A 15,929-nucleotide genomic window follows, 5' to 3' on the forward strand; every position below is an offset into this window, starting at 1 on the left:
CAAACAGATTGACAGCACTGCTTGGTTTGGAACTGTAGAACGTTACATGAATCACGTGACCGCGCGGCGGCGAGATCAAAGAGTTTCGTAACTCTCTTATTATACGACTCTGGTTAAGCCCAACGCCTAGAAACCAGCTAAAACACCCTACCAAGACATAGCAACCAACTTAAACACACGTGCAACAACTAGTTTTGAACTAAACTTGACTAAATTTTGTTAACGTTTTAGGCCAGGCATATGCGATATGCAACCCCGGGTTGAGTATTTACCCAATTCATGACGTCATGCCCTTTACGGCACGCGGTTGCGCGCGCACACGATTCGTCATCAGTACTGCTCAGAAATCATTGAGTGGAGACAACTGGTGAGTGTGAAACTAGAAAATAATCTATTATTCATTCAGTACAACCAAGTAACACCACGCATAGTTGTAGAGTAAATGGCTGAATTGCAGCGCAATCTGTGTTTAGTCTTCCGTGGCGTTTTAATCTTCAAACAGACGAGCGAACTGAAGCTAATGCTAACACAATTAGCCCACACGTTGTAAATCAATGGTCACTGTTAGCAGAAGCTAACAGCTAATAGTATGTGCTAGAATATTCTGTCTGTCATGAATAACTTCTGTTGTTGGCTTTTGAGAATATTCAGCTGTACAGTTTCTCATTTGTCCACAGCATTGCTTACACTACAGGTAGTTAATTTGTAATTGTGTTACAGTGTCGTTCAGCTTTTAAACCTTGTAGTGTGAGTAGTGTGTAAATGGGTATTAATCATTAATTTGTGTAAATAGCAGAAAGAGATAAGGGTGAAAGTTTTAATAAACCGGAAACTATGTTTCTCATGTAATGTAGTATAACAATACTAATGTCTGACTTTTAGGTTTCCTTCACTTTTTTATTTGGTGAGGTTTAAGCCTCAGGACAGAATGGCAGACACAAAGCGCCTCGCATTCTCTATAATCCAGTTTCTCAATGATCAGCTGTCATCTGGAGGTCTGTCATCAGATGCTCAGGAAAGCTTAGAAGGTAAAATCTAACTTCTAGAGTAATTTTTGTACTTTTTTGTGTTATTGTTTTGTAATGAAAAGTTCTAATTCATCCCTTTTCTAGTCGCCGTCCAGTGCCTGGAGACGGCGTTCGGTGTCTCTGTGGAAGACCAGAGCTTAGCAGTCAACCAAACTCTGCCAGAGATATTTGCATCAGCAACAAAACAGGTAAAAGCGGTTTTTACAATAGCGAACATGTGTTATTTATACCATGTTGTTTAGGAATGTTTCTTCTTATGTTTTGTAGACAGGTGCGTCGCAAGTTAAGACCAATTCATCCAATGGTTCACCTACAGAGGAGCAGTTAGCAGAGGCAGAACGTCTTAAAACCGACGGTAAAACCACAACTAATCTGCGGATTGATTTTAGTGTTCAAGGTGATTCACAAGGTCCTCTTGATCATAGCATATGTGTTTCCACAGGCAATGATCAGATGAAAGTAGAAAACTTTAGTGCAGCCGTCGAGTTTTACTCTAAAGCCATTCAGCTAAATCCTCAAAATGCTGTCTACTATTGCAACAGGTAAACACAATTTTAATGCCCTGACTTGGAGTGTTCGATAAAATTGACAGATGCATTAATGTCTGTTTTGATTTGCTGGATTTAGAGCTGCAGCTTACAGCAAACTGGGAAACTATGCTGGAGCTGTTCAAGATTGTGAATGCGCCATTGGAATTGATGCAAACTACAGTAAAGCATACGGACGAATGGGGTAATTAACCATAATAATAATAATAATATATTTCCTGAGCAAAGATGAATAGTTAATGACATGGCATGGCATTTTTTGTTTATTTTATTAAAGAAATACATTTATGCAGGAGTGAACCCCCTAAATAATCGTGACGTGTGTACGGAACAACATTCGCACTGCATCCGAAACCGCCTACTTACATACTATAAAGTAAGGCGAAAAGCAGTAGGCGAGGCGAGTAGTATGTACGAATTCATAGTATTCAAAAAATGGAAAGGACCTGGATAGGCGGAAAGTACCTGGATGACTTAGAACTTCCGGCAAGATCCTGAAGTGTTCATTTGATAGACACTTTACTATCCCGTGAACCCCGGTAGAGGAGTTGTCCAACGAAGAAGAAGGAGAGGCGTTGTTTTATTCAAAAATGTGTGAATGCGATAAACACGGCTCTATTTTAGTGCAAATGCATATATTAAAGCTCCCGTTCTGTATGTGATTTTGAAGCTTTGATTGTGTTTATTGTGGGCAATATAACATGTGTTCATGTTTCACGTGTAAAAAAATGCTGTATTTTTTACACAATTTACTTATCTGTATAGCGCTGTTTTCACTGTCCTCAAAACAGTCTGATGTCTTCCTTGTTATGTGAAGTCCCTCCTTCAGAAATACGTACCGAGTTCTGATTGTGTAGTTTGTTTAGTGTGCTGTGATTCGATAGCAGCTTAGCTTAGCAGAGCCGTTTGAGCCAAAGCTGGTGACTGACGTATTCCTGTGGGCGGAGTTTAGTCGGAGTTTACTGACGTCAGTAAAGCAGGAAATAGAGGGCTGTAGTCCAAACCGGCCGTTCTTTGTAGGCTTTTAAAGAGGAATTCTATTGAAGAAAATATATCGCCTGGCAGTGAACTTTGAGCTTTAACATTTTACAGGTATTATTTATGCTATTATAGCAACATTACACACTAACTAGGGTTTAAAAATGGTATCAGGAAAAACGTGACCTTTAAATAACTGTCCCTTGTGGTTAAATTGAGCTTGTTTAAGGTCATTCCAGTTAACGACTAACTTGGATTGACCACATATGTCACGAGAAGGGCTGTGACGGTTGTCATAACCACAGACAGCACAACCACAGTGGTGAAGTGCGACCTGCGGTGGTTTGCACGTCACAAACTGATACAAAAACAAAAAATGGCACACTGCTGGTACTGCTCTCAAAATGTAAGAATTAAAAGACAACTTTTCGACCAAACAGGTCTTCGTCAGGTAAGACAAATGTCACAATCTGAAAAAAATTACAGTCTCGCCCAGCAAGATTTCTTCAAGTTCGTGTGAACGCAAACGGCCAGCAGACTAGTGCCCTATTTGCAAAGAGGCAACTGATATCAGCGATGACCCGCTGGCTTGGGGGCAGAACAGTGAGGCAAGATTGATCACTCAAGGAAAAAAGTCTCAATCTGCGCTACCAGTACACCATCAGAACGCATTTTTGGCGTGGCTGGAAACATCATAACCCCAAAAAGATTTCTCACTCGAACCGGATGTTGTTTTACGGTTGGAAGTGCTACAGCGCACATACAGACGTCGATCCTGTAGGTGCACCTGGGCTGGGTTTGAGCACCCACTGAAATGGCCAAGCACATATGCTCATTTGCTTTACATTTCGTGTCTAAAACCACACAGAAAGTGATTGTGACGCTTTCCCACTTATCAAAACAAGTGGGCGCTCCAGATTGTTTTTCTTTGCTAAGTAACCTAAGCATTGCTTGACGTTGTGACAGAAAAAGTGTTTCCATGACACGGCTTTCCTTCCGTTGTCTCTGTAGGAGCATAAACTTGTATTGTAAAGCTCCGTGATTTCCCAGTATAAGGTTTTCATCCATTTTGATTTTGGCGCTTGTTTGGATGCCCGTTTCCATTGGCCGCGCGGGTAATCGTCACAGAGCGCAGTGCAAAAAGTTAAACTATTTTAAACAACAACAAACCGCCCTCGCGCTGCGCAAGCCATTGAAACGAATAGGTTTCATAGTGCAACGCACACCGCGTCCTATGAGAAAGCAGCATTAGTCACGTGATGTATCAACATGGCGGATGTAGTACGTCTGAATTCATTCATACTATCCATATTCATACTATATAGTACCCACCGTTTAAACGGTTGACGAGTATGTACTTCATCTAATTCAGTACCTACTGTCACAGTATGCAATTTCGAACGCAGGGTCACTTCAAAAAATGTGAGACTTGACAAAGGAAACCGTAGCAGCGCTCCACCGTCTTGTGTTTAGCATTTTGACAAAAGTGATATTACAGCTTTATACTTTGCAATTTTATTAAACTACTGTCTTGGCATTGCATGATGTATGTGTTTATGAGACTGCTTCATCGCTGTCTTGCAGTGTTGCCATGTCTACGCATTTTGGGCTTAACCATACCATTGTGCCGCAAACCGTTGTTGGCTATGCCTCATGAAGCGATCAAGTTTTTGGCATTATTAAAGTAAAAACGTGCCGGTTGCGATATTGTGGTCTTTTAAGGTAAAGAATTTGGATTTATTTCTGTTTATTATGGGTTTTTCTTGTTTGACTGTTTTTTTTTGCAAGATCTGGCAACACGCATAAGTAAAACGGAAGGTAGACCTGACCATGATGCACATTTAAATACTTCATCAACGACTATTTGTTCGGTTCTGTAAATCTGGTTGTCACACTACATGAATTTTGTGGGAGTTAATTGGGTTGTAGAATGCGTTTATCACTGCCCATAAATCACTAAACTGTGTGTGTACAGAACAGGATCAAGCACCAAAACGTGAAGTGACAACCGAATTTAGTAGGGGTGTCACGATTCTCCAAATCCTCGATTCAATTACATTTTCGATTCTAAGGTCTCGTTTCGATTCTCGATTTTAACTTTTTTTTTTTAAAGACAAAAATGTATTTATTATTATTATAGTTTCACATTATCATGCACATTGACACACGTTTTCCTCGCATGGGGGTTTGTGGGCTTCACTTTAGGCGAGAGAGCTTGTAGAGAGAGGATTCCTTCTTGCACGCACATGGACTTAATGCGCGCTTCTTGGACTCCTAGCATCTGAAATAAATCCAGCGCGTCAAAAGCAGCTGCGCTTCTCTTTGTCTCATGTGTCATCTGTCTGAAGTCTAAACATAAACTAAAGTAGTAATCCTTACGTATTTGTTCAGTTCTTTTGTTTCAAATATAACCCGCTGCACAAAAATCCTCTCTCTCGCGCAACTTAGGTGCAGAGAGCTGCGCTCTGTCCAAAGTCAGATCACTAGGTAGTAAATAATCCTGTTTATGATATGCATTTCAAGGAGTTGTAGCAATACATCCCTCGTGTTTAAAATATAAATTGCGTTCCGCTGGACTGATGTTTTTAAAGGCACCTCTGAGAGTTTTTTTCCCCCGAGAGTTTTTTCGACTGGACGTGACATGGGGGCGTGGCAGCATCGACGATCCCATTTTTTTATTCGAAGTTCGAGGTTGTGACTTAATTTCGATCGAGTTCGATTTAAAATCGAAATCGTGAGACCCTTAGAATTTAACTCTAGAGTGTAGGGAGCTTTTAATTTATTTAAAGTAGCAGGAAATGTGTTTAAGGTCACTACCCTATCAGTACTCTATCACAAATAATTTGAGGACAGTGTCATGTCAGTGGAAAGTTGGAGCCCGCATCAGTTTATAAGTTATCTTGATCTTGCATAAAGTTGTGTTGACATCTACTGACTTTTTCCAATTGTTGTTGAAGGCTGGCGCTTTCAAGTTTAAACAAGCACTCGGAGGCTGTGAGCTACTACAAAAAAGCATTGGAGCTGGATCCTGACAATGACACTTACAAAGTCAACCTGCAAATAGCAGAACAGAAAATAAAGGAGGCACAGTCCAGCCCAGTAAGTTACAGAATCGTCCCGATGACACATTTTTGTCACGTTGAAAATAATGAAGCTGATTGAGTCTTATCTTTGTCAGGCAGGGGCTATGGGTGGAGTTGACCTGGCAGGTTTGCTGAGTAATCCTGGTTTTATGAACATGGTGAGCGAAAGCTAGAAATCATCTCGCGTTCAGCTATGCAAAACATGCAACAGTCGTACTTACTCGCTTTCACTTTCTTTAGGCATCTTCTTTAATGACCAACCCACAAGTACAACAACTGTAAGTAAACATGGTTCAAACATTACCTACATTTATGCATTTGTTTTTAAAAGATGATTTTTGAGCAGCAATCTTTGTGTTGACATCCCACAGTTTAAAGTATTTAATATTTTCTGTCTGCCTGTGTAGGATGTCAGGTATGATGTCTGGTGCCTACAGTCCTATGGGTGGAGCCACCTCCCCAGCAGCAGCTGCTGGAGCAGGGCCAGGAGCGGGAGTAGGAGCAGGAATAGGAGCAGGAATGGGACCTGGAATGGGAGCAGGAGGTCCCAGTGATCTCTCTGGCCTCATACAGGCGTAAGTACACCCACTTGATACACTGACGTCTCATACTGGCTAACACAGTCTTTCGTACTGATCTGTTTCTATGGTTGCCCACTAAAGCTAAAGCCCGTTGCACACTGAGATTTCAGCCACGGTTTAGCTGTCTAAGACTAATTTTGAAATCCTAAAAGATTCCTGGAATCCTAGGTTAAAATGTGCCGTCTTTGATCGCTAGTTTGACATGTTCACAGACAGTAAAACTTGCCCGTTGGCCTACTAATAATCCCCTCATACACTAATTGGCTATATCAATGTCTCCTCTCTACTAATAAGCTTGTGTGTGTTGGGCGTTCTGGTGCAATATTGTTGCCGTCACATCATCCTGTTGGTAGGGTTCCCACGGGTCCTTGAAGTCATTGAAAGTTTTTGAATCTGGGGGGGAAATTCAAGCCCCTGGGAAGTTTTTGAAAATATGCATACATAGATACATGTCATTGAAAGTGCTGGAATCTATTTTATGCAAACTGTTTTCATGCAGTGTCTCATTCCCTTCTCAGGGAACAACAGTTAAATACGTAACCCGAGACGTTTTCATGTGTCAAACACAACTATGCAATAGAGACAGAGCGTAACGCGTCATAACCTGAAAACCACGCCCACTGGGGGGGAACAATCCAACCGTCTCCATTGACTTTGTATTGCGAAAGGCCGCTTCCTTGTCATTTCTGGTTTTAAACAAAAACAGAATAATGCCCAAAAACTGCAGTGCGACAAGGTGTACAGCTAACAAGCCAAAAAACCCAGAAATAAGTTTTTATAAGCTGTCGAGCCGCAAAACCCAGTCTTTTAGGAGAAAAAAAGTGAATCGCCGACTGCGTTTCCCTCTAGTGGGCGCAGTTCTACTATTAGGAGTACTATGAAAATTTGCCTGTTTCCACTTTTGTGTCTTTAAACGCTTGTTTTTTGGGGTCGACAGCTTAAAAAACGTATTTCTGGGTTTTATGCCTTGTTAGCTGTACATCCTGTCACACAGCAGCTTTTAGGCATTATTCTGTTTTTTGTTATAAGACAGAAATGACAAGGAGGCAGTCTATCGCAATACAAAGTGGAGCCGGATAGATTGTTTTTCCACTGGTGGGCGTGGTTTTCAGGTTATGACGCGTTACGCTCTGTCTATTGCAAAGTTGTGTTTGACACATGAAAACGTCTCGGGTTACGTATTTAAAGGTGCTCTAAGCTTGAATCACGCGTTTTAGACCATAAAACATTTTTTGTTACATACAGCAAACATCTCCTCACTATCTGCTTGCTGCCTGTCCGCTGATCAAACTGTAAAAAAGTGATCTCTGTAGACAGCCCAGGCTCCGCAAACTGCAAAAACAACAAAGTGGGAAAACCTACCACCCGAAACCGTAACAAAGTGTTCCAGCCAATAAACGACAAGAAGGATTTGGGGGTGGGGGTTGGGTGCGTTCATGAAAGCATGAAAGGGAGGGGGGGAGTTAGCTACGCCCGGTTTGTTTAAAAACAGTTCAAACATCAATAAAAAGTGACGTCACTCGGATTCGCTTAGAGCGCCTTTAACTGTTGTTCCCTGAGAAGGGAACGAGACGCTGCGTCTTCCTTGCCATACTTCCTGCGTCCCTGTAACGCAATATTTCAGATAGCGATATACTTCCTGGCTCCCGCGTCACCCTGTCATTGTCGTTAAGCCTCACCATTGGTTGAATTTGATATACACATTCAGACACACCCCTGAAGGCATCACCACAGTGACGCAGTGCAAGTTCCTTCGAAAGGGAACTGTAACAATGTATCTTAAAAGGTAACACAATGTAACCTTGCTCTCACTGAAAGAGCCGTTTGAAATGTGTCCCAACATTTAGTCCTTGAATTTGAAGGTATTGGACCTGGAAAGTCCTTGAAAGGTTCTTGAATTTGAAGTTAACTAAGGTGTTATTGTTGTTTTTCTGTCGTGTGGCAGCGGTCAACAGTTCGCACAACAAATGCAACAGCAGAACCCAGAGCTCATTGAGCAGCTAAGGAGCCAAATGCGCAGTCGACCTCCAAGTAGCGCTGGCAGCGAGGAACCCTGACCACTCCCGTGGTACCACACATCATCCAGTACAAGTAAAAGTTTAAACATAATACAATATGTAAAAATTGGTGCGTTAACATGGGTCTTATTTAGATTATGCTTAAATTATTAAAAATTGCATTAAAATATACAAAATATATAGTAGTAAAGATATCAGATACAGAATATTAGTTTGGAACTTAACACATCTTCTTTTTTCTTTTCCTTAGGATTTGACTTGTTGGACCTTTGGAAGATGGGCTACTTTTTATTTTTTAAGATATATCTTGTTCCTACGTCTCCAGGGATAAGACAGTTTATTCATAACAATAAAAACTGCATGTGTGCCCACTGCCCCCCGTCGCCCCAACTGTTGGGAGATGTCATCAGCACACATTTACGCATCTTAATATGAGCTCTGGACAGATGTCTGATCAATTGCACTGAAATGTCTCACTGGGTTAACACGATATTCCTAAATAATGCTCCACTTGGATTGTGATTGTAACCGAATCACTGCTACATGGACATATGTGCAGATTTGCTCTGGTAACACTTCAGTGATTCACCTGTCCAGCTGAAACCGAGAGGAACGTGTGCAATCTCAACATTGACAATTAAATGTCAAATTTCAAATAGGACTTAATATGTACCTCTGTTCATTTAAGTTTCATGTTTATGCATATGCCTGCAACTATTAAACAACTGAGACTTGTTTAAATTGCCATTCATTTACTTAACTGTGATGCGTTTGAATTAAAGGGAGTGGATGTGTTTTTCACTGTTGGTTTGATTGAATTTTAATGTGTAATAGGAAGTTGCAGGGATTTGGCTCAAAACAAACAATGTCCATCCGGCATTATGGTGCGCATTTGTGTGATGCACAGTAGTGCTGCTGTCTATGTAGGGAGCTCGTTTGGTTTTGACACGCGCACATTGAACAGTCGCTTCAGCTGCAGGAAGTATCGACACAAACACGGGTAAAATGTTTTAATAGCTGTATCAACGTTAATTCTTATTAAACTAATGTTTTATTGTTTAATAAAGCTTTAGAAACGCGCATTTATATGCTGCTGAAGTGTTTGCATATACGTGCGTTTGATGTGTTAGCTTAGCATTTGAGCTAATAAACACATTTCCGCCAAAGGCTCCTATTAAAGATAAAATTGCGCTACAGCGTTTACAGAATTGAATTAATATTGATTTCTGTAATAAATTGTATTATTATTTTATGTATGCATTATATATGTATATAAAAGTCGATTTAAAAAACAGATGATCGATGTTAGCATACAGACAAGTGTGTATCAATAAAGCGTTACACGTCACGTGTAATTGTGAAACTTAAGTTTAATACATACAATGAACTGTTACAGGGATGTTGCACATCATCTAACCTCAGACTGGCTTCAGAGAGGACGAAGGGGTGCAGATATGTTTCAGTGTTTCTTTCAGATACACATGGTTTTCTGAACTGGGATCAGAGCCCGACGACTCACTATGGAGATAGCTGTAGCCAAAATACTGTGCCTGTTGGGGATCTTTGCCCTCATGTTAGGTGGGATCCTCATCCCCGTGAGGATGATGCAGACAGAGTTTGATAAAGTTACAAGGTACAGAAGAGCGGTTGCATTCAGCAATTCATTTGGAGGAGGTGTATTCCTGGCCACCTGCTTTAATGCTCTTTTACCAGCAGTAAGAGATAAGGTAAGTTGTAAAAAGATTTTGGTTAAGACCTTAATATTATGTTTGTGTGTATATATACACTCACAGTTTTATATGGATTAAAACACAATATATACATTTCAACTGAAGTGCACATGTTATATTTTGATATGCAAGGATTTCCTTGTACCATTTACTATAAGGAAATTCCCAAATGTTAAAGGGCATCTATTATGGCCTTTTACAATATGTAATATGAGTCTCAGCTGGGCCCATCTGTGAAGCTTCAGGTAAAAATACCTCACAGATCATTTATTATATGTCCAAAATGGCCCTTTTTGTGTTGGTGCAAAAAAAATGCTGTTTTAATGTCTGTACCTTTAAAGACAAGTTCGGTATTTTACACTTAAAGCATTGTTTTCAGATTGTTTATGATGAAATAGAACGGTTTTGACTGAAATTTCGACATATGCGCTGCCCCAAGTATTTTCGGGTATTTGTTGTTTCACCTCCCACCTCTACAATGTGTGTATATGTGCACTGGAACAATCTTTTCTAAAATGCATTAAACTTTCGTTTACAAAGACGTGAAACTCACCGAGTGGTCAGGGGGGTTCACTGATATGCTCACACAAAAATCGCTGCAAAAGATGCTTTCCAACAGCTGTTTTAGCATTCGTTGTAAACTTGTGGACCTATTTTTCCAAACGCCTCTCACACCCGTATATTCTTCCGCTGAGAGCTTGAATAATAGACACTCCAGCCCAGTTGGTGGCGCTAATCCGCCATTGCCAATTGCAAGAACACAAACAAGGTTCCCGGCGCAGAGTAATACCGTACCTCACAGCACATCTAATACAAGTCAATAGAGTTGGCAAAAACTACAATAAAACCTGTTGGAATGCGTATCTTGCAGCGATTTTTGTGTGAGCATATCAGTGAACACCCCTGACCACTCGGTGAGTTTCACGTCTTTGTAAACGAAAGTTTAATGCATTTTAGGAAGGATTGTTCCAGTGCACCTATACACCCATTGTAGAGATGGGAGGTGAAACAACAAATTCCCGCAAATTCTCGGGGCAGCCGCATATGTCGAAATTTCAGTCAAAACTGTTCTATTTCATCAAACAATCTAAAAACAGGGCTTTAAGTGTAAAATACCGAACTTGACCTTTAAATGCAAATGAGCTACAGCTCCTCACTTCCTTACAAACAGACAGTGAGTGCTTTTAGTTAAAATAAATCTGAATTATTTAGTCAATAATATCTAGTGGACAGAGTACAACTGGCTGAGGGTGGAAACTATGATAATGCAGGAATGAAAGTGGGTGGGGCTTTATCAATGTGACCTCACATTGATAAGAGAATCAAAACAACATGTCTAATGAGACTGTTTTGGTTTAATGGGGATTAGGGCTGTGACGATTAATCGTGCAAATGCGCTTTTTCTTAATGAATTAACTTTAATGAATTACGGTGTAATGCCGCCACATCCAAAAGCCAAAGGGCGCTCCTGTGCAGAAACGGCATTTTTGCCACAAAAGAAGTGCCATTACAAACGCTATAGAGGGTATGCATTGACGTCACTTTTCCACGTGACCACTCGAGAGCTCGCCCAGTTGAGTGGCAAACGTTCAACAATATGGCTGGTTTTCATAGCGGATGCTGCAAAAAACGCCCGTGAAACTGACTATTATCAGCTTAAATTAAATTTAGTTGGACTTGATAGCAGAGGTGGACAATATTTAGTTACATTAGATACATTTTCCAAGCATCTGTGCTTTATTAGGGTTTGTATTGGGAAAAATGTTACTTCACTACATTCTAAAGCATATAATCATACTGTGTATTCTTTAATATTGCATATTAAAATGTATTTAATACCAAATTACATTAAAATTGTGTAATTTTACTTGAGTAAAAATACCTTAATGTTCTTAAATATTAAATGTTAAACAAAAACTTGTATAATGAAATGTACTAGGGTAAAAATTATGAAATATGCTTTGGAATGTATGTTTTCCAAATAAAAACACGGATAAAATACAAATACTTAAAAATGTTTGCATGAACGATCAATTTACTTCTCCTTTCGGTGTTTTTTTGGCAGTCTGTAAAACGAAAGCTCCGAATTCTTGTTAATCTGTTAGTACAGTCTATCCCACAACAGCTTTTTCCCATTTCGACGCGTTTTCAACATGTTTTCGCTGATTTTACACTGTACACTCATTCTGCCGCTCTGTCTGTTGCCACTCAGTGGGCATAACCGCAGTCACTTTCGCCGAAGGTGACGTCACGTGCATACCCTCTATTCCAGGAAATATCTAGAGGCATATTTATATCGCTTTTCTTCATATTGTTTCAGGTATTTTGATGATAATAAAGAATATTTTGAATGACTGTGTTTGACGAGTGTTGCTTTTTTAAATGCACGTTATAAATGACTCAAACTCATAGTGATTTTAGATTGATAAGGACTTCCTACTGATCACAGAGCCGGGAACGCAATACATCGTCAGAGCCCTAATGGGGATTAAAAACCAAGGAGCAGGTCCATTTTTTTCCATTGTAGGGTGGTTGTGTTCACACAGTGCCAACACACATTTATGTCTAAACACGTTGTAAAAGTGGATTTTGCATAGTAAGTGTCCTTTAAGGAGTGTGACATTTCCTTTTTGTTTGCATTCAGGTAGAGGAAGTCTTAAAATCGCTAAAAGTCACCACCGAATACCCGCTGGCAGAGACGATGATGATGCTTGGCTTTTTCCTCACAGTGTTTGTCGAACAAGCCGTGCTTACTTTCCGTAAGGAGAAGCCATCGTTCATCGACATGGAGACGTTTAACGCCGGGGGCTCGGAGGCGGGGAGCGACTCCGAGTATGATACTCCATTCATTGCCACCCCTCGGGGTTCGCCCGGAGCCCACCACCATCATTCTCATCACCACGGACACTTCAGCCCCTCAGAGCTGACGCGTGCCGGGCCGTTAAGATTAGCCAGCCTGGTGCTGGCACTTTCGGCTCACTCGGTCTTTGAGGGGCTCGCACTGGGCCTCCAGGAAGATGGCGCTAAGCTCGGAAGCCTCTTCATTGGAGTGGCCATCCATGAGACGTTGGCTGCCGTGGCTCTGGGGGTTAGCGTAGCAAAGGCAGGAGTGCCCTTAAGGGATGCCGTTAAGCTGGGCCTGACAGTGAGTCTTATGATCCCTCTGGGCATCGGGATCGGGATGGCCATTGACACGGCCCAGAACTTGGCAGGTAGTATCGTCTCTGTAGTGCTGCAGGGCCTGGCAGCCGGTACTTTCCTTTTCATTACGTTTTTTGAGATTCTTTCTCGAGAGCTGGAGGATAAACACGACAGGCTGCTGAAGGTTCTGTTTCTGGTTGTTGGTTATGGTGTACTAGCTGGGCTTGTATTTATCAAATGGTAGATGGACTAAGTCTTTTATTATTATTTATTTCCAAACTTTATCACTCTCTCTTTCTGTCTTACACTGGGAATTTATATTGTTTTATCAGATTCAAAATGTCTTCTGGTAAAGTTTAAGATTTATTTTGGATAACTAAATGAATCCATATTATGATTTAAACTGCAGTAGAGGTCAGATTCTGAAAGTATCTGACGTTTCTTATGACCCAGAACATGTTCCCACTCCATTTTAAACCCCTTTTTATGCAATTGTCATTTGTGTGGTTCACTTTAGTAAATATTTATTTATTTTAATTTCTAGCAATGACAAATGTTCTGTTTTGAATTATTTGCTTTGGGATATAAGTACAAGAGAGGATGCATGAATCTAAAAAGATGCTGTCAAGTACCATGAAGGTGATTGTTTTTGACATTGAAAATTTCTCTGTAAGAAGCCAACAGTTGTATACAGATCTGAGAACTGCTGAAAACTCAGGTTTGTGTACAATAAATTCACTGGAGTTCCCTAAATTCTGTAAAACTATCCGAATTTTGAGTTGAATCTCAAGAAGAGCTTTAGTACTTTGGTAAAGGAAGCTTCCTTTACGCTACATGCAGTAGTTTTGACTGCTTTTTTGGATCATATGGTTTTGAGTTGGGCCTTTATTGTGTTTCAGAGGCTTGTGTTTTGTGGGTAACTTATAGTGTTGTGCACTCTTGCACTTATAATTTATAATTTTAATTCAGTTTGATTATTTGTCCATTGAGGCTATGTTATGTTTTGTGTTGCCATCTTAGATTTTTCATTCAAATAAACCATGCTAAGCCCCCATAAATAAGTGAATTTAATTACTGGAAAGTCCATACGATTTATGACACTTTGATACTGAAATTAACCACAGCGAATCTCAGGAAATTTACTTAAAGGCAGAGTGCACGATTTCTGAAAAAGGCTTTGGAAAAGGGAGTCGGGCCAGTGGCGGCTCGTGAGGGGCGCAAATTCAAAATATGTGTCGTGTGTCGTTCGTGTTTTCAAAATATGTGTTTGTTGCGTCATGTGAAACATGTGCATTACGTGTTTGTCAAAATAAGTAGTGATGGGAGAAACGAAGCTTTGAACCAATTGCTTGGCAAAATGATTCAGTTTTTCGAAGCGTTCGAAACACCATACACGCTGGCGACAACTGCTGGTCAAAATAGTGTAAAAGCAGCAAGATCTGTCCAAACATTTTACACTTAATAGCAAGATTGTTCTAAAAATATGTTTTTAAGAAAAATACATTATTTAACTCTTTCCTCGCCATTGACGAGATATCTCGTCAATCAAGAGAAAACGCTTCCCCGCCAATGACGAGTATTTCCGTCTTTCCGCAATACCGCTATTATCAACCAGGTGGCGCCCTTCCGCAACTTTTTAAACCCGGAAGTATTGCCCTATGGCAAACAGCTGCATGTCCGTGTCTGTTTTAAAGATCGCTCTGAATGGGATCTCTATGAAAAGTCCGTCACAAAAATTGAATTATCTCTGCTTTTTGCTCAAAATGTGGTGTTTCTGCAGAAACCTACCCATATTCAAAAGCTGATTACAAAAGAACTACTGAAGGTAGGATGAAACGTTTTTTTTGTTTGAAAGCAGAGGGTCTGTTCTTTCATTTGATATATTGTATGTTTATATATTTAAAGAAGAACATTTTCTGGAAGGCATTAAACTTGTGAAAATCATGAAAAACGCTGGCGCTGGCTGGCAACTTTTTTTTAAAACGCTGGCGGGGATAGAGTTAATTTAATTGAGACATAATTAAATGTGTATTCTGTGATTTTAGTTTTATTTATGGCAAACAAATTATTAACACAAAGTCCCTTTTTAATTATGCACATTTTTGACATTAAATCTGTCTATAAACAAAAAGTAGACAAAATAGTGTTATTAGTCATAAGGATGAATGTTTTATGAACTTTTATAATAAAACTAACCTGAGTTCACCTACACTGGTCATTTGTGATCAACTCCCCCTAGTGGGGAGTCGTCGGATTTTCGAAACAGTTATGACCTAATGAAGCCTCGTTTGCTAAAATCACGTGACTTTGGCCAGATTGAAACAAGCTCCAAACCAATGATTCGAAACCAAAGTTTCGTAAATGTTTCGAAGCCTCATGAAGCGTGCTTCGAAATCGCCCATCACTAAAAATAAGTGCCTGCTGCACACGCGTCAAACCATTCACAAAATACACGCAAGACACTCCCTTAACATTAAACTCTGATTACGCATGAGATTATGTGAGTATCTGGCAAACGCGAGCGTCTCTTTTATCATAAGCCCTTTAGACGCATCTGCAGCAGGCACTTATTTTGAAAAGACACGTGATGCACATAGGTTCACTTGACGCACCGTACACATATTATGAAATTACGAACTACACACATGACGGGCTACATACATGTTGTGACGAACTTTGCATGGTGCACCCTCAAAAAAGAAGTCATCGGCCGCCACTGCAACCAGCAGTAAGGGGCGTGTCTACTAACCGACTTCGTTGCCTGGGTTGCGCATGTGTTGGGGGGTCCAGATTCTATTGGGGTAGGGGCGTGTTTGTTTAGG

The 15,929-nt window shown here is 40.4% G+C and overlaps 2 protein-coding genes across 3 annotated transcripts; both read left to right on the forward strand.

The window, feature by feature from the left end:
• Positions 1–217: 217 nt before the first annotated feature.
• sgta (small glutamine rich tetratricopeptide repeat co-chaperone alpha) lies at positions 218–8,977 on the forward strand. Of its 2 annotated transcripts, none has more exons than XM_055184766.2 (12): positions 218–367; positions 883–1,028; positions 1,113–1,216; positions 1,296–1,383; positions 1,471–1,570; positions 1,656–1,760; positions 5,512–5,653; positions 5,733–5,795; positions 5,878–5,915; positions 6,045–6,212; positions 8,164–8,309; positions 8,487–8,977. In XM_055184766.2, exons 1-11 carry the CDS (start codon positions 288–290, stop codon positions 8,273–8,275), a joined length of 1,146 nt encoding a protein of 381 aa, XP_055040741.2. In that variant the 5' UTR covers positions 218–287; the 3' UTR covers positions 8,276–8,309; positions 8,487–8,977. The 2 variants fall into 2 exon arrangements, with proteins under 2 accessions (XP_055040741.2, XP_055040742.2); XM_055184767.2 differs by lacking the exon at positions 218–367 and adding an exon at positions 558–694.
• Positions 8,978–9,098: 121 nt separating this feature from the next.
• Positions 9,099–14,569, forward strand: LOC129427952 (zinc transporter ZIP3). The gene is made up of 3 exons (XM_055184774.2): positions 9,099–9,236; positions 9,633–9,963; positions 12,611–14,569. The coding sequence occupies exons 2-3, from the start codon at positions 9,757–9,759 to the stop codon at positions 13,349–13,351; spliced, it is 948 nt and encodes a 315-aa protein (XP_055040749.1). The 5' UTR covers positions 9,099–9,236; positions 9,633–9,756; the 3' UTR covers positions 13,352–14,569.
• The last annotated feature ends 1,360 nt before the right edge of the window (positions 14,570–15,929 follow it).

Source organism: Misgurnus anguillicaudatus, chromosome 14, assembly GCF_027580225.2.
Source record: "Misgurnus anguillicaudatus chromosome 14, ASM2758022v2, whole genome shotgun sequence".
In the NCBI taxonomy this organism is placed as follows: Eukaryota; Metazoa; Chordata; class Actinopteri; order Cypriniformes; family Cobitidae; genus Misgurnus; species Misgurnus anguillicaudatus.

What these genes read in the sequence shown, in the direction of transcription:
- sgta (XM_055184766.2), top strand. Translation starts at nt 288, where the DNA reads ATGCCCTTTACGGCACGCGGTTGCGCGCGCACACGATTCGTCATCAGT. An exon ending in TCATTGAGTGGAGACAACTG is followed by an intron (nt 368 to 882) that starts GTGAGTGTGAAA and finishes TCTGACTTTTAG; the next exon opens with GTTTCCTTCACTTTTTTATT. An exon ending in ATCCTGGTTTTATGAACATG is followed by an intron (nt 5,796 to 5,877) that starts GTGAGCGAAAGC and finishes CACTTTCTTTAG; the next exon opens with GCATCTTCTTTAATGACCAA.
- LOC129427952 (XM_055184774.2), top strand. Translation starts at nt 9,757, where the DNA reads ATGGAGATAGCTGTAGCCAAAATACTGTGCCTGTTGGGGATCTTTGCC. An exon ending in TACCAGCAGTAAGAGATAAG is followed by an intron (nt 9,964 to 12,610) that starts GTAAGTTGTAAA and finishes GTTTGCATTCAG; the next exon opens with GTAGAGGAAGTCTTAAAATC.